This window comes from Chelonia mydas, chromosome 9 (genome assembly GCF_015237465.2).
Source record: "Chelonia mydas isolate rCheMyd1 chromosome 9, rCheMyd1.pri.v2, whole genome shotgun sequence".
Taxonomy (NCBI): Eukaryota; Metazoa; Chordata; order Testudines; family Cheloniidae; genus Chelonia; species Chelonia mydas.
The window spans coordinates 61,452,137-61,475,504 of NC_057855.1; the positions used below are offsets into that span (position 1 = coordinate 61,452,137).

General features: G+C 55.9%; 1 protein-coding gene across 6 annotated transcripts in view; it reads right to left on the reverse strand.

Moving 5' to 3' along the window:
- Window positions 1-23,368, reverse strand: part of KLF8 (Kruppel like factor 8) — a 94,265-nt gene that overhangs the window by 19,920 nt on the left and 50,977 nt on the right. The window contains exon 1 of one of the 6 annotated variants that reach the window (XR_005226652.2): window positions 13,020-13,658. The exons of 4 other annotated variants lie outside the window; for them this stretch is intronic. Coding sequence is in view for 1 of the 2 variants with exons in the window: in XM_007063947.4 (XP_007064009.1) it covers window positions 13,020-13,088 (69 nt within the window). In the remaining variant the exon portion in view is untranslated. Of the gene's footprint in view, window positions 1-13,019; window positions 13,660-23,368 lie in introns of those variants that run through there. One more of the 6 variants, XM_007063947.4, reaches the window with a different exon arrangement.

Consider the following 23,368-nt stretch of genomic DNA (forward strand, 5'->3'; position numbering starts at 1 on the left):
TGCTCCCTGGAACGCTCTAGGTGTGATTGCCGAGCGCTATTTGGACACCTTCCACTCCCAGTGACCTTCAGCCATCAGCCTGTGGGTTATGTAATGCTGCAGGAGTAAGGCTAGCACGTGTGTGGATTTTGTTTAAAGGGCAGCTCGCGTCAGAGAATCATTCGCTCCTTGAGTCAGATCTGCTTCTGACACAAACAAGTTGCTATTCCTGTTCGCCCGGCAAAGCCAAGACGGCGGCCTGCATTCTAGTCAACCTCGTGTATCATCAACACCATTGCAGCCAATCGCAGCTCCCAGCTCGCCGTACAGCAGAGAAGCTGAGTGGATTTTCTGATCCCAGGCCTGGTGGTTAGAAATGTCATCTCCTGCCATGCCAAGCTGATAGGGAAGCCCCTTGGGAGGACAGGGAGCGTCAGAGAGACCCGGGGAGCAGAGACACTGAGTAACATGTCGCTTCTGACTGGAGCATTCATTGACACCAGCTTGGGGCCAATGTGCAACGCCAACATGCCATGTGTGGGCTAAGGATTGCACTAGGTCATCACAGTGCTGGCTGCCCATGGGTGAGGGTAGCCTGGGAACTGGACTCCAGCTACCCTCTTTAATGAGGGGGATGGAGGATCTTGTGCTATGGGGCTCTCCTGAGCCCCACTGGCATGGCACCCAGGTCTACCTGCTTCTGCCCAAGATAGAAAACGGGATGCAAAATTGTAGACACCTCGCTATTGGTCTCTCAAGGGCTGAGCACTCTCAACTCCCACTGACTTGAATGGCAGGAAGAAACACTCAGCACCTCCCAGGATCAGGCCGCAGAGCCCTGAGGCTCTGGGACAGCCTGTAAAGAATGCAGGAACATACTGACAGCATTCAAGGAGTGTAACACCATGGATGAGGGCTCCCAGGCCCAGCCACCACATCCGTGGAGTCACACTGCTCCCAGTTCAAGCCAGCAGGGGAGAGGGAGGTGGTATTACTTGCTGGTTGGTGCAGATGAGCTTGGAGTCAGGACTCCTGGGTTCTATCCCTGCCTCAGTCACTGTGTGACTCACTCTGTGCCTCAGTTTCCCCAACATGGGTCAGGTGATACTCAGCTGCCTGTCAGGAGGTAGCATGAGGTTTAATTAACATTTGGGAAATGCTTTGAGGCCCTCAGCTAGAAATGCAGGTAATGTTTCCACAGAGCAATCTAATCCCATGATTTCCTATGCGGTGACATGGAAATACCCGGCACTTCCATTGGAGTAGAGCTCTCCCCATAAGCGCTCATTGACCCGCCCCTCTCCACACCGACACACCCCATCCACCTTTTACACACATAGTTTACCAAGGCACAGAGGTGTGACTGACCAGCCAAAGTCACACAGTGACTCCAGGGCAGATCTGTGAATATAGCCCGGGCCTTCCCGCTTCCAGCCTGGGCCCTAACCACAGCCCCGCCCCGCCCAAAACAGCAGACATCCCAGAAGCACAGTCCTCAGGACACTTCCCCCTTGATTTCTGATGTGCCGTCTGGTCCTGTTCAGCGAGAGTGGGTCAGGGGCGGGGTGAGGGGGGAAGCTTGGCAGAGGAATTACGCTCAGTAAATCCTTTGTATGGATGGATGCACTCCCTCTCCAAAGCATGGACAGATTTGGGATAGCAGCAGTAATGTGGGGCACAGATCAAGGCTGCACCATCCAGCAACTCACTCCCAGCCCTTTGGCAGAGGAAGAAGCAGAGGGAAGCGGGAAAGGGAAACGCTGGGAGGGGGAGGGAGATGGAGACAACCCCCACTCAGCTGGGAGGTGGCACAGAATGGCTTGACACTAGGGAGGAGGGAGTCACCGGGACTTGGAGGAGGTGACTCAAGAAGGGGGCGCTGAGATTTGATGCCGTAGGGAACATTAAATAATTGGTACTAACCCGCCTCCTCCTGAACATCACAATCTATTGGCAGCCTCAGCAGAGGCATGGTGACACCCTGGAGATGGAGCTCCCCTCTAGATCAGGGTGGGCAGGGAGGAGCCGGCACCCCCTTCTGGGGATACAGAGGCCTCCAGAGCTGGCACCCGGGGGCCTTTCACCAGCACTGCTGCATTCGCTTTTGAAAGAGCAGCCCCTCCCCTTCCCTTTGCCCAGCAATGCCCCCCAACCAAGTGTAGTCTGAACCAGCCCTGACAGTAGCCAGGGGAACGTATTCTCTGCCTGACCCAGGAGTCCAGGTGCTGGAAGCTTGCCCGAAGAGCTGGGTGCCCTGGCTCTGAGCCAGAAAGCGGCTACTGAAGACCAGGGCCTGCTAGTAGATTTCCACGGCTAACATTGTATGATGCTAGCAGGGCCCCAGAAGCATCCTGATCAGGGCATTTCTGTGCCATGAGTGCGGCTGGCGTGGTTCATCTCATTGCAGGCTGGTACCTGCATTGCTGGGCCTTAAGAATGTGAAAGGTCTCCCAATGAACCTTAGTCCTAACCTGCATCACACCTTACTAGTCCAGTCCTGTGCTTCTTCGCCTCACACTGCTGTCCGCTGCCCCTCAATCCCAATCCACAGCCCCCACTCCCATCTCACCCCTGGTTGCCCTGGGCTCCCCGCACACAGCTCTCTGCTGCCCATCAACCAACCCACAGCCCCCCACCTAGGAATCCTGGGCTCCCCACACCTCGCTCTTTGCTGCTACTTGATCTAGACTTGCTGGTTGCTGGAGTGCAGGTCCAGTCCTGACCCCTACGCAGCTCACTCCAGACCAGCACCACTGCCATTCCACACCCAAGCCCCTGGATCAGAACTGGGGAAGGGGGCCAGCCTGCAGAATGGCTTTGCAGGGACTGTGATGAGGCTACCAGGGTGGATCTCATGCAGGACCTCAGCGAGGATGTGAGCGTTGATCTCTGAAGGCAGAAAGCCAGGGCACTGACCCACCACCTCAGACTGTAGTGCAGGCCCCGAGCAAGGGGGAGATGGCTGTCTGTGCACCTTCGGGGCAATGGGGGGCAGGGGGTGTCCTGCGTCATACAAACATCAGCCCCACTCCTGTGCAGCCAGACCCCTGCCCCACTGGCTCTGGATGCCAGCCCACCCAGGGCACTGTGCTCCAGTGCAGGGCCTGGGCTGGGGAGAGGCAGCAGGTGGAGCTCACGCATGCTGAGTCTCCACTGGGGGATGGGGGGGGGGGAGTGGGAGGGAGAGAAGGAACAAAAAGCACCCCCCAGCACACCCCCAAGGCATGGAACAGGCCTGCGGGTTGCTATGAGAATTAGATCACGGCTGTGCGCCCAGGGAGCAGCTCATATGTCCAAACTCCATGGTTCTGCAGAACGGCCAGAGGTCACTGGGGCAGATCCAACTCTTCCCTCCCAGCCCCGCCAAGCCACCCACCTTTTTGGCCCCGTGGTTACACCTTAGCGCTGCGGGGGGGATCCTGTCCCCAGCCCAAAGGTTAAAAGACACGGCGAATCACAGCCCAGAGCAGCATGGGCGAAGTAGTGGGGTACTCAGCTGCCCCCTGGCAGCAATCAGGGGGTTCCTGTGTGGACCAAGGTGGAGCTGGGCTCAGAACCCTGGGCTCTATTCTGAGGCTCCCATAAACATTTACTTGTCAGCTTCCAAAGGCCCCCCCCCCCCCCCGACAGACCAGGGTTGCCACCCCCTTCTGATCGTTAGCAAGGCAGCCACAGCGTCCCCAGGCTGGGCACACTGGCTTCGAGTACAAGACGAACCAGCTGGGGCCTGCAGCCTGCGCATGGACCAAGAGAGGCGGCTGGGGAGAGCGCTGGGTCGGTTTATTGTCCTTGCAGGCCCAAGAGATGGGCCAGGTGGGGTTGGCCCGCAGCCCCCGAGGAGACGACCCTCATGGAGCTTGCAGAACATTTGCCCATCCCTGGCTGCGAGGGGGTGCTGTGATGAGAGAGGACGAGGGCTCCCGCCCAGGCCAATTGGACTCCTGTGAGGGGGGCACCAGCTGCCCCTCCCAAGGAGATACAAGAGCAGGGGGTGAGCAGCAATATCCCCTCCCTGCTCACTAGGGGGTGCCCATACCTCTCCCCCACAAGATTCAGTGGGGAAGTCAGCACTGTGCTCCTCTGGGGCTGCAAGGGGGCACCACAGCCTGGCTACGTGGCACAGAGATGTCCTCCATAGTGGGTGGGTCCAGTTGGCAAGAGGGGAATGGGGAGAGGTAGGAGTTCACTATCTAGGCAGAGCTGTGCTGAGCATCTCCTTGGGGGCGCATCCCCTATCGCTTTCCAGGCTGCTGAGGAACACAAGAGAATCCCACCCAGCCCTTGGCCAGCAGGATGGGAACTGGGAGAGGATGCCAGGCATCTGGGAGAGGGTTAACCTCAGGCACATTAATCCTTCAGGCACAGGGGTGAGTTGCACCAGAAGGTGGCTGGGTTGTGAGGGGAGGTCATTGTCCCAGGGAAGAAGAGGTCTGCAGCCAGGAGGCTGGACTGGGAGCCCAGGATGGAGCCGGTTTTACCCCCAGCTTGGCTGAGCACTAGGAAGCAGCAGGGATTCAGTGGCAGCAGAAGTTGGCACCACCTGGCATGGAGCCCAGGAGTGCTGGCGGCTGATGCCCAAGTGGGGGGAGGAGCAGGAGGCGCGCCAGCCGCCCAAATGCTTGCAAAAGGCTGCCGGCGTGGCTGGGAGAGGCATGGCCGGGGAAGCCAGGGGCTCAGACGCAGCCCTCTCCTCAGATCCCAAACAGGGGGTGGGGGCATGCTGGGAGGAGATGGTCAGACTCACACCCTAACCCAGCCCTGACCTCATGTGCATGAACTGCCCTCCCCCAGTCATCTCCGCGCGCCCAGGACCCTCGCCATATAGGCTGCTCTGGATAGGTGCACTGTCCTGGGTTGCTCTGATGTGCTGCCTGGCTGCGGCCCAAGCTCTTGCAGCCAGCCTGGTGACAAAACAAATCCTTCCCTTGGCAGGCAAGCCGAGGCGGGCCCAACCCACGGCTGTCACTCCCTGAGCGGAGCCACCCACACAGAGATCCTGTTGAGAGCCTGCCTGGCTGCCTTCCTTCCCCCTCCCCGCTCCCTCTGGCAGCCACCTTAGCCCCACCGGCTATGTGCAGCCCCAGGCTCTGCTCAGGGCGTCAGCCAGGCCAGGGATTAGCTGCGCTCTGCAGGCCTTGCCTGCCCCCCAACAGTTATAGACAGAGCTGGGCTTGAATCCCAGGGGGGTTAGAAGCCTCCCAGTTCAAGCCACCCACCCCACAGTCTATAGCCTGGCTGATCCACCCCCAGAGCCCTTCTCCACCACAGCCCATCCGACACCCCTTGAGATTTATGGCCTCCTTCAGCCATCCCTCTGCTTCCCTTCCCATCTGCTTTCCACATCCAGGCCCCTCCAGCCAGGCCAGAGCACAGATTTTTCTTTGATCCAGGCCCCCCACCTATCCCCAAGCCTTTTATCTCCTGGCCAGCCCTGCCTCTCCTGTCAGTCCCACTCTGTGCAGCGCAGGTGTCTCTGACAAAACCATCCACGACAGTTGCTGTCAGGCCTTTCGCTTCACACCCTTCTCCAAAACCAGACACCAGGGCGGGATTCCACAGAGCACCCCCTGTCCCCTCCCTGTTAACTCCTTCCTGCCCACGCTGCTCTGCACATCACTGAGCAACCTGCCCCATGCTGCTCTCTGCCCCCTCTACCGTCAGGGGCTCAGTGCATCACCCCCACCAGCCTCCAAGCTAAAGAGAACAGGGGCTGGGTCCAAGAGTGGAAGCAAACTGTTATGGTGAATCAGGCATTACTGCTCAGGGCCACCAGGGACACCACATGGCCAATGCAGGCCAACTCTCAGTGGGAACAGCAAGGGGCCACCATTGAAAGGATCCAGAGACGCCCCCAATGATATACCAGTCTGAACTCGCAGAGACATTTGGGCCTGCAGAGCCAGGCTGGAAGTCTCACAAGCCCAGCCTGTCTTGTGGTATTTCTGCATGTTCAGGGGCTGGGGGAAGCAGCATGAAATATACAAAGAGTAGTGGGGACAAGGGGTGTGTGTGTGAGGAGTTACGGATTGAGTCTTGGGCAAACGGGCAGAGGCAGGCTGGTTCTGTTCGACCCAGGCAGAATCCAAGCACAGAGCAAACCTACCTACGCCAAAGGAAGTTGGCAGGAGCAAAGCCTTTCAAGGCCCCGTATGCACGAGCTGTTAACGCTTAGGAAGCTTACTTAACACAAACATATGTGGATAGGATTTTGTGAGTTTCAGTTCTAAGAGTATTTCTTTCCCCTTGAGCAGTGAGTGAATTTAAAAATTCCCTGGCTGGGATTCCAAATATCGAAGTTTTGGGCTACGGTCAGAGGGAAACAGACAGGAGACGAAACGTGAAACTGACCAGCCCTGTTCCAAAGTGCCTGATGGGTTGAAATTGAAGCCAGCTGCCTCAGCCATTAAAAGGAAATCCATGGTTAAAGCTATTTTGTTACAAATCATCTAATCTGTTAGCAGGAATACGAGGAGCATAGGAAGCACCAGACTGGATCAGACCAGTGAGTCCACCCAGCCCCGTATCCTGTCTCTGACAGGTTTCAGAGTAGCAGCCGTGTTAGTCTGTATTCGCAAAAAGAACAGGAGTACTTGTGGCACCTTAGCGACTAACACATTTATTTGAGCATAAGCTTTTGTGAGCTGCAGCTCACTTCATCGGAAGCATTCCAATGGATGCTTCAGAGAGATGTGCAAGATATCCCCCCTCCCCCACAAGAGACAGTTATGGGAGAACGTGCCCCTACATGATATTTCCTCCCAGCCCCCATGGTTATGCTTTGAAGCAGGAGGGTTCAGACCCCACTTTGGAGTTTAATGAAGGAAGATTTTTTTTATTTTTTTTAAACCACATACCTTAAGAAGGGGAAGAAAAAAAGAAAAAAGAAGGAGTGAGGGCCCCAACTGGCTACCACTTGAGTCAACAGGAGATTGGACACGGATGTCAAAGGAAGCTGAATTGAGCCCCCAAAAGAGCATGTGCTCTCCAGTTAAGGCAGAGCTATTCACTGCCTCGTGGTGCACAGATCCCTGTGGGGATTAGGGGATGTTCAAGAACCAAAGATATGCTGGTTTGGCATTTCCTTGCAATCACCTGGAAATCCAGCCAGATTGGCTGTGCATGCATAGCTGGGGAACAGCAGCCTCTGTCAGCTAGCTCTGAAATCATCAGCCACGAGCACCATCCCCTCCTGTGGCTCAGCGCAGCAGGAGAGGGGTTAGACAGGAAGTTGCCAAGGGCTACAAGGAGCTGTAGCTTTCAACCAGCAAGTGGGATGCATGTGCCAGAGATCATCAGTCTTTAACCACTAGGGGACTCCAAAGCAGCATAGGAATCCTGCAGCCCTCCCCTGGGGGCCTCTGATTTAGGGATACCATTCCCTGGTTATTGACCCAAATTGCCAGGCTGTGTTTGGTGCAGTCAGAACTGCCTGAGTGTGTGTCATAGTCCCTATATATTATCAGCAAAAGGTGATTCTCCGTGAGCTCAACGGGTAGTGGTCTGTGCTGTTGGAGCATCACAGTTGCTACCAATTAGTCACAGCATGTGGCCCTGAGAGGCTGTGGAACAGAACTATGAATTCCTAGATAACACAGGCTTATTATAACAGTCCTCTGCCCGCCACTGAGCAAGCTGTGTCCCCACAGCCCCAGAAATGGAGGATTGGGAACCTGTCCTCGAGCCCCAGGTTAGGAACCCAGCAGGCTCCTTCGAAGGAGGTGACCTCAGGAGTACCTACAAACCTGCCTCAACCTCCCCGGGACAGTGTGAACGGGGAGCCCAATGCCCCTCAAACGAGCGAGAGGGGGAGCTGCTTTTAATGTTCGATCAGAGTCGCAAATGAACAGCAACAGACCCCAGACCCGCTCCCTCATGCAGAGGCCGGGAGGCACAGAGGGGGGCGATGCAAAGGGCTGCCAGCCAGGCTTGTGTCCTGCGAGCAGGAGTTCACCCGGCAAGAAGAGGGTCTGGAAATCCCTGTGTGGTCAACACCATGTCATCCTGCTGTAGTGCTGCCTCAGTGCATTGCCATGTGGCCCTGTGATTCCGGGGGGCCGGGCTCCAGCTGTCCCTTTCAGCAGCGCCTCACAGTGCACTATATCATGCAGCAGCCAGCAAACATTCGGAGCACAGACGCTTAGTGTGGACAAAGCCAACAGAGCACATTGATCCCACGGGCGAGATACAGAGACCCCATAGAAAACCCGTCTAGAAGGGTCCCCACAAGATGTGCTACAACAGTTGGTAGCAAACTAGCAGCCCAGTCCAGCCTTCCAACCAGCGTCAGCGACCTTACCATGGGGCTAACTGTCACCCCAGGTTCCAAGATGGGCAATGGGGCCTCACAGCAAGGAGATCCCAGACTCCCAGCACCAAGGGTCAAAGGTCATGGGGACCAAGCGAAGGGTTGCATTCAGAAGTGTCTCCAAAGGAGGAAACATTGCGAGCGCTCTCAGATCCCAGGGATCAGCAGAGATGGAGATGCCAGGAAACTACAAGCCAAGATACAGCAAAGCTCTTTATATTGGAGGCTAACAGCACTGGGAGGACGAGCATTTCGCACCAAAGTATTCCACAGGCTCGGCATAAACACATCACAGCTCCTGAGCATCAACGCGGGGCTTGAAATCCAGTCTGCAGTACCCTAGCAGCGTATTTATAACACGCTCATTGCTGGGGTATCCGAGCTCAGCCCAGATGAGAGTTTCCTAGCCCATTCTCGCTATTTCCTCGGGGACACAGGAGGCGGATCCATGCACAGCAGAGAAGACTACACCAGACCTGACACAGAGCCAAACCTACTGTCCCACACCCATGCACTTCAAAGCCCTGGCTCCTTCCTAAAGCAAGAGATGAGGCCCATGGAATGGAATTGTCTCTCCAGTCAGCTTCAGCATCACCCTTCTCCTCCCTCACAAACCCCCACACACAGACAGCACCAAGGGGGAAAAAACAAACATAGGAGCTCCATTGACATACTGCACCCCATAAGACCCTATCAGACATAGGATTCGCACCGCCTGCAACAGCCTCATTCCCCACGTTCCCTCTCGCTGGCATCCAGCAGAGATTCAGCAATCACACTCAAAGCCACAGAAGCTTACATTTCTGTAGTGCTCATCCCCAAGGGCCCTTCCACATAGAGATGCAGCCACCACTGGAGTGAAACGTGGCCACTGTTCAACAGCAACATTCCACAAGAGTTCAGGACAGGAAGTGCCAGAACAGAGCGCGTCAGATCATCCAGTCTGACCCGCTATATATCACGTCAAGCCCAACACCCAGAATTCAGCCGAAGTACTGCAGCCCATGGGCAGAAAACAGGAGGGACCAATGTGCACCAATGCCAAGGCCCCTGCAATGGCAGGGAGTTAAGTAAAATCTACCCAGATGATCCTAGCAATTACCCTACAATCCCATATCCAATTGAAACAGCAGGGGAAATGTAGGGAGCCACTATGTAGCTATGGTTAGCAAAACTGGAATAAATCCCCATATTAGGGTTAGTATGATGGGATTTGTAACTCTGGGGTTGGACTGACCATCCCAGTATCTCTGCCAAGTTTTCATCTGATGCTCCAGAATTTCAGTTTGCACGAAAGTAAGTAAGGCCTTGTCTAGACAGCAAAGGCTGCACTGATTAATCAAGTTTCAGAGTAGCAGCCGTGTTAGTCTGTATTCGCAAAAAGAAAAGGAGTACTTGTGGCATCTTAGAGACTTAACCAATTTATTTGAGCATAAGCTTTCATGAGCTACAGCTCTCTTCATCGGATGCATAAAGTGGAAAATGCAGTGAGGATGTTTTATACACACAGACCATGAAAAAATGGCTTTTACCAGCAGGAGAGTGGGGTGGGGGGAGAGAAAATCTTTTGAAGTGATAAACACCCATTTTTTCATAGTCTGTGTGTATAAAACATCCTCACTACATTTTCCACTTTATGCATCCGATGAAGTGAGCTGTAGCTCACGAAAGCTTATGCTCAAATAAATTGGTTAATCTCTAAGGTGCCACAAGTACTCCTTTTGATTAATCAAGTGTAGCCTAACCACGGCATCCGCCTAATGTGGGCACAGTTCAATCAGTTTACACCTGGTTTGAGTCGAGTTAGCACAGGCCTGGTCTACACTAGAAAATTGGGTGGGCACAACTACATCACTCAGGAGTGTGTAAAATCCACACCACAGTTACCCCAGTGTAGACAGCACTAGGCTACCGCCATCTTTCCTGCTGGGAGTGTCTACAGCAGGGCAGTGGTTTAAGTGTGGACATGCCCTATGTCTGTGGAGAGCCTGAGACAATAGCTCTGAGAGCTGTGAACTGCCCCATTCCCCTCAATGGCCTTGGAATTCGGACGGCGCAGGGATGATCATTTAAAGGGCAGCACTGTTAGCTACAGAGGAAGCTTCTCCGTCCTCAAGCCCTGAAGCTTCCTGCTAGTTCTTAGTAGCCCAGCCAAAGACACTTGGGGGGTCCCGGATCAGCTGAACTCAGAGCCTCAAGATCCCTATGGATTTCTTTGTCTGGTTTTCCTTGACTCAGCCATTACCAGATTTGCAGAGGACACCACAAGTGGAGGGGGAAGTGCATATGGGAACCTGGAGAGATTGGAACAGCAGTGGTTGCAGGCAACATGGGGAGATTTGGTTACTAATGAATGCAAAGCTCCTGGCCCCCAGAGAAGAGATGAACACAAAAGGGGGCGGGGGGGGGGGGGGGAAATGTATCCAAACAGCTGCACCCACTGCTTTAAGGCAAGTTTATTTTCATCTTGTCCTCTTAGCACTGTCCTGACATTGCGTTTCCATGTAATCAGGTGCTGTCCGAGTTCTGGTGGAGAAGCTGTGGAGGCCACATTGGGATGACATTCAGCATTAGGAGTAGTTCCGAGAATGCAAAGGGCTCAGGATTCTGCCTTGGGGAACAACTTTGCACTGACCAACCATTCGGCTCCACAGCAGGCTCAGCTTTCCTGGCGATCGCCAGGTGATAAACTGGGGAGAGGGCATGGGAAAGGCCTGGCAGGCTTTCAGTGACAACGCTGGAGCCTTGAGCCCTCCATGTCTCCCCAGCACACAGACAGTTCAGCCTTCCCATATACCAGCCCTGGCTGAAGTTCTGACCTAGAGAGACAGCACTGCCCCAGGGGCAGGCAGAGTTCCACCTGCACCCACCTGGGCTCCACCACTGCTGCCAGCTGGGAACACCTGGTCCCATTTCCCACCAGCTGGTGATGGATCTCCGTCCCTCCTAACCAGAACAGGACAAACTCTAGTGACCATGGGGAGAGAGACCCCAGTCCCATCCCTGACCAAACCATAGCCAAGGACACACTTTCTTTGGGACTCAAAGCAGCTGGGGATGGCTTCTGGGGGAGCTGGGGACTCAGCGCGGAGCCCAGAAGGGCTCTGGTGCGGAGGAGAGATCTGAAGTCGGAAGACTTCACACATGGCCAGTCCCAGAGGGGCACCCCAGATCATTCCACTCGCCTTGTCCTCATCCTCAATGATCTCACAAGTGACAACAGACGGGACATAACAGCCCAGCATTGCTTGTGTATCCTCCCAGTGGGGCCCTTCCCAGGGCTCCCCAGACTGGCCTGTCTGGCTGGGGGGCAGCACGGACAAGGGCTTCTTGGGAGCAGTTAGAGGCATCACTCAGGAGAAAGAAACACTCTTTTATCCCCTCCTTCCCAAGGGCTTTAGCAGCAGGGAGGTCCCTGACTCTTTCTACACCAGGGGCAACCAACATGCAGCCCCGCAGGCTAGATCCAGCCCTCATGAAGTATTGGTGTGGCCCGCATGATGCATATTCAGGCTGTGCAGAATTGTGGCATTCATTTAAAGTATGTTTCTAGCCCTCCTGGCTGCAGAAATAAAATGGGGCCCAAATGTAAAGTAAAGGCACAAGGTCTGCCTGAGTCTGCAGACAGCCTTAAACAATAACTCCAAGGGGTGAACAGCCCTGCCCCGTACTAATCTCACTGGGGTGTCATCTTTAAGGCCTAATGACAACACTTCTACGTTAATATTCACTATTCCACTGCCAGATGGAACAGAAAATGGGGGTGGGGGGAATGGTGCCCTCCAGAGGTGGGAGCTGGGAGCTGCTGCAGGGAAGGAAATGCAGAGGGGAAAACAGGAGAGGGCAAGGGAAAGGAAAAGAGACAAAGGGGCAGTGGCAGCACCCTGATGGGGAGCAGATCCCCCACTGCGTGATGTTGAATGCAACAATAACCACGTGAGGCAAACCTCCCATCCACACTGGGGGACCCCTGCAGAGGGAGGTGTGTGCGTATCCTGGACCATAACGAAACCTGGAATACAGCCCAAACACCCCTTCTCCCCGCCAGTCCTCCCTCCTGCTGCTGCCACCCAGTGTCGGCTGAGGGCATCAGGCTCTTAAAGAGCAGGGGAGGCGAGTGGGTACGGCACACCTTCCTCCTCCTCCCCTCCTTAAAGGAGCAGTGCACACGCCACAAATTGTTCTCCCATCTGCTCCCTAAAGGTCCCCCATGTCCCAGCCCCCTCTTAAAGGGGCAGTGCACCCTGCTGCCTCTGGCCTTGCAGCCCGCTGGAGCTCTTTCTGCTTTGGCCTCCCATGCACCAGCTTTGGGGGAGGAGACAGGCACACACCCATCCCCCTCTCTGCACACACCCGCCCGCCCTCGGAGTCCAAAGGGGACCGGGGACTCAGAGCCCTCCAGGGCTGAGCAACCATCCCATGGCTTTAAGGCCCAGTAGGTGCCCCCTCCTCTCCAGGGCTGCTATGGCAGAGTGGGAGAGGGGGAACTGGGGCCATGCCCAGGACTGGTGCATGTGTGAATTGGGGGGTGAGAACGGCTGTTAAAAAGGAGAAGGGCGGGATCGGGGATGTACCCCGTGAGGGCTTGGGGAGATATCCCGACCCCCCCCCAGAAAGTAGCTCGCCTACACCATGCAGCCCTGGAGTACAAGAGTGGAAAATGCCACCCCAGCATTGCAGCCTGCCCCAAGGGGAGCATCCCAGCTCCCCACCAGAAAAGCAGCCAGCCACTTACCGCCCAGCCGGCGCGCGGTGGGCTCCTCCGGTACTGCACGGCGCTCATGCTGTCTGCGGGGAGGATCATGCTCCTGAGCCGGGCTCCGAACAGCTGCCCCTCACCACGCGCGAGGTCTGCACGACGCTCCTGTTCCTGGCGGCCGGGAGCAGGCAAAGGAGGTGGGATACCAGCCCGTGTGGGTGCAGTCGGGGTCCCCCTGCAAAACCCAGGGCTCTGCCAGTTGGCGGTCAGGGTGGGTCCCCCGTTCTCCCTCACCTCCTCCGGCCTGTACACCTGGCAACTTAGCACACTGTCGAGGTCCCTAGATCCTCAGCCAAGTCTCTTCCCCACACGCCTCTTGGGTGAACAGAAGAACGCGGAAGGGGAATTAAAAAAGAACAAAACAAAAAAGGGAGAGATGTGGCCAATGGCGGCACCTTGTTATTGATACACGTTCACGTCGGGGTCTGCACAGGCCCAAGCCTTCAGCCTTCCATGGAGATGCACAACCGCGAAGCAGTCAGAGAGCTCTGCTCCTCCACAGAGGAGTCTCTCTCTGAATAAAGAGCTGCCTGCTGCTGGTGTGTCTAGCCTGCCAGCCCTGGGCTGTGAGGTGTGAATAGTCTGACAGCTCCACCCTGGCCTGACCCTGGGTGGAGCTCCTTAAAAGGGACGGGCTGCAGAGAGGGGAGGGAAGGGAGGGGCTGAGTGCCAAGCCAAGCCTGCGGCTGTCGGCTCCTCCCCTGCCGCCAAAGCGTGCCAGTTCGCCTGTCCCCAGGTGGGGACGCCTCGCCGGGCAGCGTTCGGCTCCTTCCCCCAGCCTCCATCCCTTGGCACCCACGCAGAAGCCGCAGCAAAGCGGGTCGTTCCGCCAGCGAGCGCCCGGCGCTTTGGAAGCCAGGAAGGGGCAGGCAGGGAAAGGCAGCCTGACAACTGGTTGCAATATTTAGACACAATGCTCGCCATGGCAACGGCGAGCGCACGAGATCCAGCAAGGACGGGGAGGTCATGGTGTGCTCCCCGCAAGGGGACAGACGGGGGAGGGGACTGACGGGGGGGCTAATCAAAGGCTCCCCTTAAAAGAGATAGATCTGCTGCATGCTCTCCCGCAGGGAAGGGAAGGAACCTGTAGGTCTGCAGCCTCCCCTCCCAGCAGAAAGGCAGCCCAATGCACGTCTGGCTAGGAGATTCCCGACAGGGCTTGTGCTAAGTTGGGGGTGGCCTGTGACACCCCCCAACCCTCCCTTCCAGCCACATGCAGGCCATGCACACCAGGCCTGAACAGGGCAAGAGAGAGATTCACACATGCGCACCCTCCCCTTTAACTGCGCCCTGGGTCAGACCCCAAAAGGCAGGACCCTTCAGGGCTCCCTGTGGGATGGGGTGATGAGGGAACTCCCCCCAGTCCACCCTTCCCTGAAGCCTGGGGCAGGGGAGAGGGCCCAATAGTGACATCACTGAGCCAGCACCATTTCTAATTGACTTACACCAAGGAAGCTTCTTAAGAGGCAGGACTGCAGAGTGTCTTAAAATCAAACAGCTGGAGCTGCCTGCCTCAGCGGAGCAGACAGCTTATGCCAACCCGTTGGGCACGCAGCCTGCCTCCCAGCCGAGAGTCAGCGGCCCCAGGCTACTGCCCAGACCACCCAAATCAGCCAGATTTTCGGGCCTGCCTGTGCTACAAGCACAACAGTGTTTCAGCAGCCAGCTGGCGACGCTCCTTCGACCCAACTGCGACACGCACCACTTGAGAGAGCTGCTTCTGCCTGGCACCCATGGCTGAGCTGTGCGGACAACAGGGCATGCTGGGAAAGTCTGGGCCGCTCTCTCCCCATGCCCGCAGAGCACCCCTGGGGTGCCTAGTGCACACAGCAGGGAGGGAGGAAGAGCCGAGCTGCTGGCACAGGTACCCGTTAGAGGGTTCTGTCTCCAGCACAAATGGACAGTGGGCCAAGCTGGAAGCCAAGGATATGCCAAGCTGAGGCAGCTGACAAGGGGGATAAGGGGTTGGTTGGAAACTGGGACAGCAAGTACGTGTGTGGACACAAGCTACATCTGGAGGTGATCACACCCCAAAACAGATATAAGCTCGGAAGCTGTAGAAAAGACAATGCCCCCCCCACCCCACACACCTCCCTAGGCCGAACGCTCCTGAGACACCCCACTGCACCTAATTACAACCCCCTCAATGCACTGACGCACCCCCTACACCACCACTCTGAACTCTCGACTCCCCATTCCACCTACTTGCAATGCCCTCTTTGCACTGACACCCCCACTACAACAGCACCATTCTGAACCCCCAACACCAACACCCCCCACTGCACTGACACACCCCCTACAACAGCACCACACTGAACCCGCCGAGACACCCCATTGCATCTCCCTACAAACCCCCCACTGCACCGACACCCCGCCTACCACAGCACCATGCTAAACCCCCAACACCCCATTGCACCTCCCTTCAACATCCCGCATTGCACTGACCCACCCCCTACACCTATCCCCATGCTGATATTCCCCTGGCACCTCACTGCACTTCTATTCCACATTCTCTCACTGCACCTGTGTAAGGGGACTGTTGCCCCCTTACTAACATTCAGTGGGGGTGTTTTAGTTGCTAGCTCCCAGTACTAAAAAGGGGGCAGGGTCGATGGGGAATCAGGACCCTGAGACTGACAGCTCCCAGGAACAACAGGGAGAGGCCAATGCTCCAGGTCAGCCTGAATGACAGGGTGGGTAGGCTAATCAGGGAGTCAGGAGGCCAGGGAGGTCCCGTCCTCCATGTGAGCTGGATTTGCCTGGGTCAGACAGAGTGGGGCTGAGCTAAGGAGAAAGCAGGGGCCCAAGCTAAGCTGGGGAGCAGAGCTGTGCCAGATCCAGAGGGACCAGAAAAGCAGCCCAGAGAGAGCAGACCCTGTCCTGGGAGCAGAGCTGCAGCCCCAAAGCCAAAGGCACAGCCCAGAGAGAGCAGACTTGCCCTGGCAGCAGAGCTGCAGCAACCAGAGCCAGAGGGGCCAGAAAAGCAGCCCAGGAAGCAGGTCAGTGCTGGGAGCAGAGTCCCAGAAGCAGCCTGCAGATCAGACCTGTCCTGGGAGCGGAGCTGCAGCAACCAGAGCCAGAGGGGCCAAAGAAGCAGCCCGGGGAGCTGGAGGCAGAGCAGCAGCAGTGCAGAGACAGAGTGGGGCAGCTGGGGCTGGAACAGTCTGGAGTTGGGAGCGGTGAGCAGCTGGGAAGACCGAGGGGGACCCTGGGCAGCGGGCCCAGCCTCAGCCAAGAGGCTCTGCAGGCCAGGCTTGGATTGTAACCCCGACAGGGTGGGGGCAACACTGGGAAGAAGGGTCCTACCACTTAGAGCCTGAGAGCGTGTGACCACCACCAGACCAAGTGTCCAACCCACAGCATCCCTGCAGCACAGCCAGGGCCTGAGAAGAAGGCCTGGGACTTACAAGGAACAGACACTGAACTGCCCTGACATTGCAGAGACACTGTTTGTGATGTTCCCTGCCACAGAGCGGGTTGATGTGTTTCCTTTAACCTTTCTCATTATTCCTTATTCTTTTTAAAATTAATTGTTGATTAAATAACTTGCATTTGCTTTAACTTGTATGTAATGGTCAGTGGGTCAGAGAAGTGCCCAGTGCAGAGAGAGTACCCCGGAGTGGGGACACCCTAGGTGTCCTAGGTGACCACAGCAGGTTTGGGGGTCAAGCCCCCCAGGAATCCTGGGCCCAGCCTTGTCAGGGTTACGAGGACTCTTCCAGGCAGGAGAGTGGAAGGGGAGTCCTCAAGGGCAGGGAGGCCACTGGGTAAAGGAAGTGGGAGCAAGGACTCGGATCCTTTCGCTAGCCCACTTCACCAGGGTAGTGCAGAAGCCAGGAAAGTTCCCCACAATAGCGGGACTATTCCCCCGCTTACCACCTGCATACATGGACCTCTCCCCAAAGCACATACCCTCATAACGCCCCCACCCTGCTCCACCCCCACTCTCCCAGGCTCCAGCGCCCCTGCTGCTACCTAGTGTTAACCCCTGCCATGCCACCCTGGCCAGAGGCCGGCTCAGCTACTTGGTTCCAAAGGCAGCATCTGCCCCTCCCGCAGGGCTGAGAGAGGCAGTTGGGGGTGGTAGGCAAGGGTTAAACCAAGCGTGGCCTAACGCAGAGCAGCTGAGAGGTGTGGAGCCAGACACTGCACTGGGGGGCCCTGGCTGCTGCTGCTGACAGGGCTATTTCTCCAGCCCAGGCTGGCTCCAGCCGAGCCCTGCCCTGGCTGTGGGGTGGGCGAGGCAGGGGAACGAAAGGCCTCCCTGACTCCACCCTCCCAGCTCCCAAGCTGAACAAACAAAACCCTCTGGAGCTCCAGCTGGGCAGGAGGCTTGGGGTGGGGGAAGGCAGAATAGAGAAGAGCCTGTGTTCCCCCGGCACCGCTATTCACCCACGTCACCAGGGCTGGCGCAGCGGCTCCAGCCTGGAACGCCACCGCAGCCCCGACAGCCGCCTCCTGCGGAACCAGGCACCACTGGGCTGGGCCAGGGCCGCGCTGGGCCCACAAAGGGCACAGCACGGGGCTGGAGCTATGCGATTGGCAATGGCTGCAGCAGCATCCAAACCAGCCCTATGGTCCTGGCCTCCCCGATCCAGGGCCAGGCTGCTGGAGGGCGAAGGGCCAGCTGAGAAGCCTGGGGCCTTTGGAAGCAGCGGGTTTGGTTGGGGGCCCATCTCTAGTGACAAAGAGAAATAAATCCCATAGCTGCTGACATGAGAGGTTGGGGTGGGTGGGGAAGGGGGGGCTGAAGCTCCATTCCTTGCTTATTCTGCCAGCTGGGCAACTAGGGCTCCAATAGAGAGGCCACACAACACACCTCTGTCTGCTTCTCTTGGCAGACAGCCAGGGCCAGCCATATGGGGAGTAGAAGCGGGCAGTCTCAGGAGGCATTGAGCTGCGAGGGATAAAATCAGATCCAAGGATGCAGTGGGCACCACCTCCCACTGACAGGTCTCTCTGTTCCCTTGTGATCCCTTTAACTACAAAATGCTGGCCCATGTGGCAATGCCCATTCCCAAACCAACGACCGCTCCACGTCACCAGCCTGCTGCCATGCGCTCCCGGGGACGACGCTTAGCGATGGCTCCGCCCTGGAGGTGAAACCTTCTAGAGCAGGTGACTTGAACGGGCAAAGACAGCACCGCCATGCAGACAGTGCCACCCCAGGTTACCAGGCAACCAATGCCATCATTCCACCAATGCCAAGAGCACCAATTGCCGCCGAGGCCAGCACAATGACTGCATTCTGTCCTCAGACGTATTTCGGATCTATTTCAATGCCTTGCCAGCCGAGCTGGCAGGGAGAAACTGGTTCGGGCAGCAACCCCACCTCCTGTACCATGGCGAGGCTGGGCTAAGGGGGAATTCCAAAGCTTCTGATGGGTGTGTGAAAATCCCCACTCCAAATTCTACTCCTGGCACCCTGCACTCAAGACTCACTGGGTGCCCCCATCCACCAGCCCTGATGGCCAAGGCAGCCGAGTAGGTCAGTGGTCACCATGGACCAGGGCTCTCATCAGACTGCCCCAAAGTCCTACTGTCCACAGGCTGCCACAGGGGAGCTCTGAAAAGGGCTGGGAGACCTTGGCCACTTCAGGCTTTAGACACATGATCATCTCCATGATTTTGTGGGGCACCAGGAACCCAACCCAAAGGCTTGGAGCTGCCTCGATATGCAGGGAAAGCAGATTTGCTCTGGTTTATGTAGGATTAAGCTATTTAGATCACGGATGCCTCCTTCCCTCAGCCACAGGTAAGCGGACTGATCCTAGATTGAAAGTTATCTAGTTTCCTAAAGACAAAAGGCCTTGACGTGGCTCAGCTGAGTTTAGGTCAGGCACAGCTACCATGAGCCATCTATGCCCCAACACTTTCCCATGATTGGGCCCACTTCATTCCTGTGAGAGCCCATCAGAGTCCCTGGAGAGACACGGGGGAGGGAATTCACCTGCACACAAACAGAGCCCTTCTGAGGGTCTCCAGACTAATCATGAGGGAACTCCTAGCATGCCCGTAGCCCCACCCTCTTCCCCAGCAAATGGGTGCGGTCAGCTTCTCTGCTCTGCAGAGCTCCCATCCCCCCTTGAATGGGCACTCTCTGACCCCGTCCCGCCCCGTAAATGGGCGTGTGCACATTGAAAGCTCTAGGCATGTCCTCATCCACACCTGCGACTGGGCGTATTCCCCTCCCTGCCCTGCCACACCCTCCTGGGAATGGACACAGGCACATCTCACACGCAACCACAAGTGGAGCTCATTTCATACACACCATTCCCTCCCCCACAACCGCAAGCAAGGGGCGCAAGACCAGACTATGCTGAGATGAAGAGTCACTGACACCAGCTGCTGTGGCCCTTAAACAGCCCACACCCAAGGAAGGGCTTGGGGCCGAATCCCTGTCCTGCATTATAGTCTTGGCCCATGAAGTGCTGAGATGTCTGCGGCTGGGGTTCCCTGCCAAGTTGAGGCTGCTTCATCTACGTCTCCTGCAGGAGACCCAAACACATCCAAGAGGGGCTTAAGGCTACAGAGGGGGATCCCCAGCAAACCCTCCTGCCATCTTAGCCCTAACCCATTGCTGAAGTTGGGCCATCAGCCGAGTAACTGGCATCCTGCAGCCCCTGCTATCCCAGCACTGTGCCCTTACACAGCTCTGCTCCTGGCCCTCACTCCCAACCTGCATCCTCCCTGCTATCTCAGCTCTGGGGAGCCACAGCTCGAACCACAAGCTGCAATGCATCCCACTCAGGCTGGGAAATATGCCTGGACATGCACTGAGAGCCACGGAGCGGCATGTTTTAAATAAATCGGAGTAAGTAAATACTCCTGTGCAGAGACTAAAATCACATCAATCAATAGGAAACACCCCAAGGGAGTCTGATCCTATAACAGCTGGCCCATTAAGACATCTTCTTGACGGGCTCCATATCACTCTTAATAAAGAAGCAGAATCACTGGGGTTCTAACCCCAGGCCCTCCCCATGTCTCAGCTTCCCTCATCTGTAAAATGGGACAGTGACACTTGTGACCCTTCCTTGGCAACGTGCTTTGAGACCCTCACATGGCTGGGACCCTCAGAGCACATCATCAGAGTAACTTTCCCTCCGACATGTGTTCTCAGGCTGTAGTGAAGCCTCCCAGGACTGCAGCTCGCCCAGCAGGAAGCTCTAGCAGAGATAGGGCATCGGTGCTCTTACCACCATGCCACCTCTGTTGCTGGCAGTGCATCTAAGGGTAAAGATGCCTGGACCTCGTCTGTGCTGGGCCGAGTGCTCCCCAAGGACTCTGGCATGGAGTAGGCTTGTTTGAACTTTCTAATATCTGCTCTGCCCAAGCAGAGATCCTCCCACCCCCCTGCAACAGCATCTCCCACTGTACAGAGCAGGGCACATTCCAGTTGCTCTCTTGCCCCTCCGCACAGCGGGGAAGGGGGACGGGCCCTGGCAGCAGGAGCTCCCCACCCTCACCTTTGCTTGAGGTCAGTGGCCAATTTCCATCCTGCTCCCGCTGAGCCACAGGCACACCCACTTCCTGCACCCCCCCAGCCCCAGCCAATCCGGTCCTTGCCAAGCCCCATCCCTCCTGGTCTCCTGTCCCCTAGGCGGGGGTAGGAGTGGGGAGAGCGCTGAAAGGGATGAAAGCACATTCCTCTTTTGGGGGAGGTTCATTAGCTTCATGCTGGGCTTACTTTGTGTGCCCATCTATGGGGACTAAAGGGAGGAGGCCTGGCCACTTAATGAGGGGAGCCTATAACATCCATACATCCCACCAGCCAGGCAAAGGGCCTTTGTGGGGAATCGTCCCTGAGGCTGTGTTCATTAGTGTTACAAACAGCTTTCCAAGGCAGCCATGCCTGCATGCACTCCCCATCTACAGCGGCATCAGGGATCCCCTGCTCACCTGCCGCTAGCCCAGGAGCCCAAATGGCATCAAACCCATACAAAGGGCCTAAGTTAGAGTAGTGGTTTTAGATCGGGGGTAGTCAATTATTTTTTGTCAAGGTCCAGACTCCAGAGAAAACAATAACAATACAAAAATAATGATAGTAAGTAGTAAATAGATTTCAGGGTACATTCAAAAGCATCTGGCAGTCTGGATTTAGCCAGCGGTCTGCCTATTGATGACCCCACTTTTAGATCCAGTTTAGCCACCTACTTTATGATGCGTATGGCATCCTTAGCTGGTGGCGCCATGTTTAGAACAGCTCCCCAACTCTCTTTCTAGGCCAGCGCACACAGTCCTAATCCAGCCCATCACCCCCTACCCCATGCAGGGCTGCACTGGTGAAAACGTCCCCTTTAACATGCCCTTTTGCTCTGGGCCATTAGAGCTTTCCAGCCAGCTGGGCCCGATAAGGCTAGCTAGAGAGGAGCCTGCTGCTGATAGACAGCGTAAGACTGGCAGTGCCACGGGGAGCATCCCTGGCAGTGTGCAAAACAGCCGGACACGCTCAACCACATCCCGCCCCCCCAGAGACATTGGCCTGCACCTCCAGCACCCATGTGCCTCCTTTGGGTGGCCTGCCTTTGTTTCCTTTTGTTGCCTCTGTTTTCCACCACCACCACCCCCAGCACTGCTCAGTCCCCTGAGCAATTTTCAGCCAACAAGCCAAGGACATCACTGCCCACCCTTCTGCCAGCCACTCCCCACCGCCTCAGAGCGGCATCCTGTACCCAACGGAAAAAACAGCCCACAGGAAAAACACTGCCAACCACACCCTCTGGGATAACCTTACACAAGGGCACAGGCCCACAGAGGTTGTATCTGTCCTCGGGTCCACACTGGCTGTAGCATTACAGGGGTGACCCCTGCTTTAACTCAGCATGGGCCAGCCCTACATGCTGCCTGACACGGACCCCGACCCCCTGCACCCCAGCAGAGTGGATTTCTTTGCCAAAGGTGCTGCATCATGGGATGCAAAATGGGTATTACCCCATAGGGAGGCACCTCCATTGTCCTCCTCGATTGCCACCTAGTCAATAGCTCAAAGGATTATGATCAATTAAAGTAAGGGAACAAGGCAAAACAACATGCAAATCAGACAGCTTAGAATGCTAAGGGTGTGACACGTAACCTACCTATCTAGATGTTAATCCAAGGGCTTTTCTGTCTGCCCAGGTGGCTGATGTCCAACAGGAAAGGCCCTTCTGAATGGGATGGGGTAATCATCCCTCAGTGCTCAAGACCAGAACCATGTGGGTGCTATTGCTGAGCAGTGAGTCACGGCTCTGGTCATTACAGTGACCTTACACCTCACTCATTACTCCAGAGCACTGGGAGATGCCTGCCCTATATTTCAGGATATGTCTACGCTACGGAGACTATACCAGCACAGCTACGTAGGCATACCTACACCAGCATAACCCCCTAGCGTGTATAGAATAATAGAATCACAGAATATCAGGGTTGGAAGGGACCTCAGGAGGTCATCTAGTCCAAGCCCCTGCTCAAAGCAGGACGAATCCCCAACTAAATCATTCCAGCCAGAGCTTTGTCAAGCCTGACCTTAAAAACTTCAAAGGAAGGAGATTCCACCACCTCCCTAGGTAACCCATTCCAGTGTTTCACCACCCTCCTAGTGAAAAAGATTTTCCTAATATCCAACCTAAACCTCCCCAACTGCAACTTGAGACCATTACTCCTTGTTCTGTCATCTGCTACCACTGAGAACAGTCTAGAGCCATCCTCTTTGGAACCCCCTTTCAGGTAGTTGAAAGCAGCTATCAAATCCCCCCTCATTCTTCTCTTCCGCAGACTAAACAATCCCAGTTCCCTCAGCCTCTCCTCATAAGTCATGTGTTCCAGTCCCTAATAATTTTTGTTGCCCTCCGCTGGACGCTTTCCAATTTTTCCACATCCTTCTTGTAGTGTGGGGCCCAAAACTGGACACAGTACTCCAGATGAGGCCTCACCAATGTCAAATAGAGGGGAACGATCACATCCCTCGATCTGCTGGCAATGCCCCTACTTATACATCCCAAAATGCCATTGGCCTTCTTGGCAACAAGGGCACACTGTTGACTCATATCCAGCTTCTCGTCCACTGTAACCCCTAGGTCCTTTTCTGCAGAACTGCTGCCGAGCCATTTGGTCCCTAGTCTGTAGTGGTGCATGGGATTCTTTCGTCCTAAGTGCAGGACTCTGCACTTGTCCTTGTTGAACCTCATCAGATTTCTTTTGGTCCAATCCTCCAATTTGTCTAGGGCCCTCTGTATCCTATCCCTACCCTCCAGCCTTTCTACCTCTCCTCCCAGTTTAGTGTCATCTGTAAACTTGCTGAGGGTGCAATCCACACCATCCTTCAGATCATTTATGAAGATATT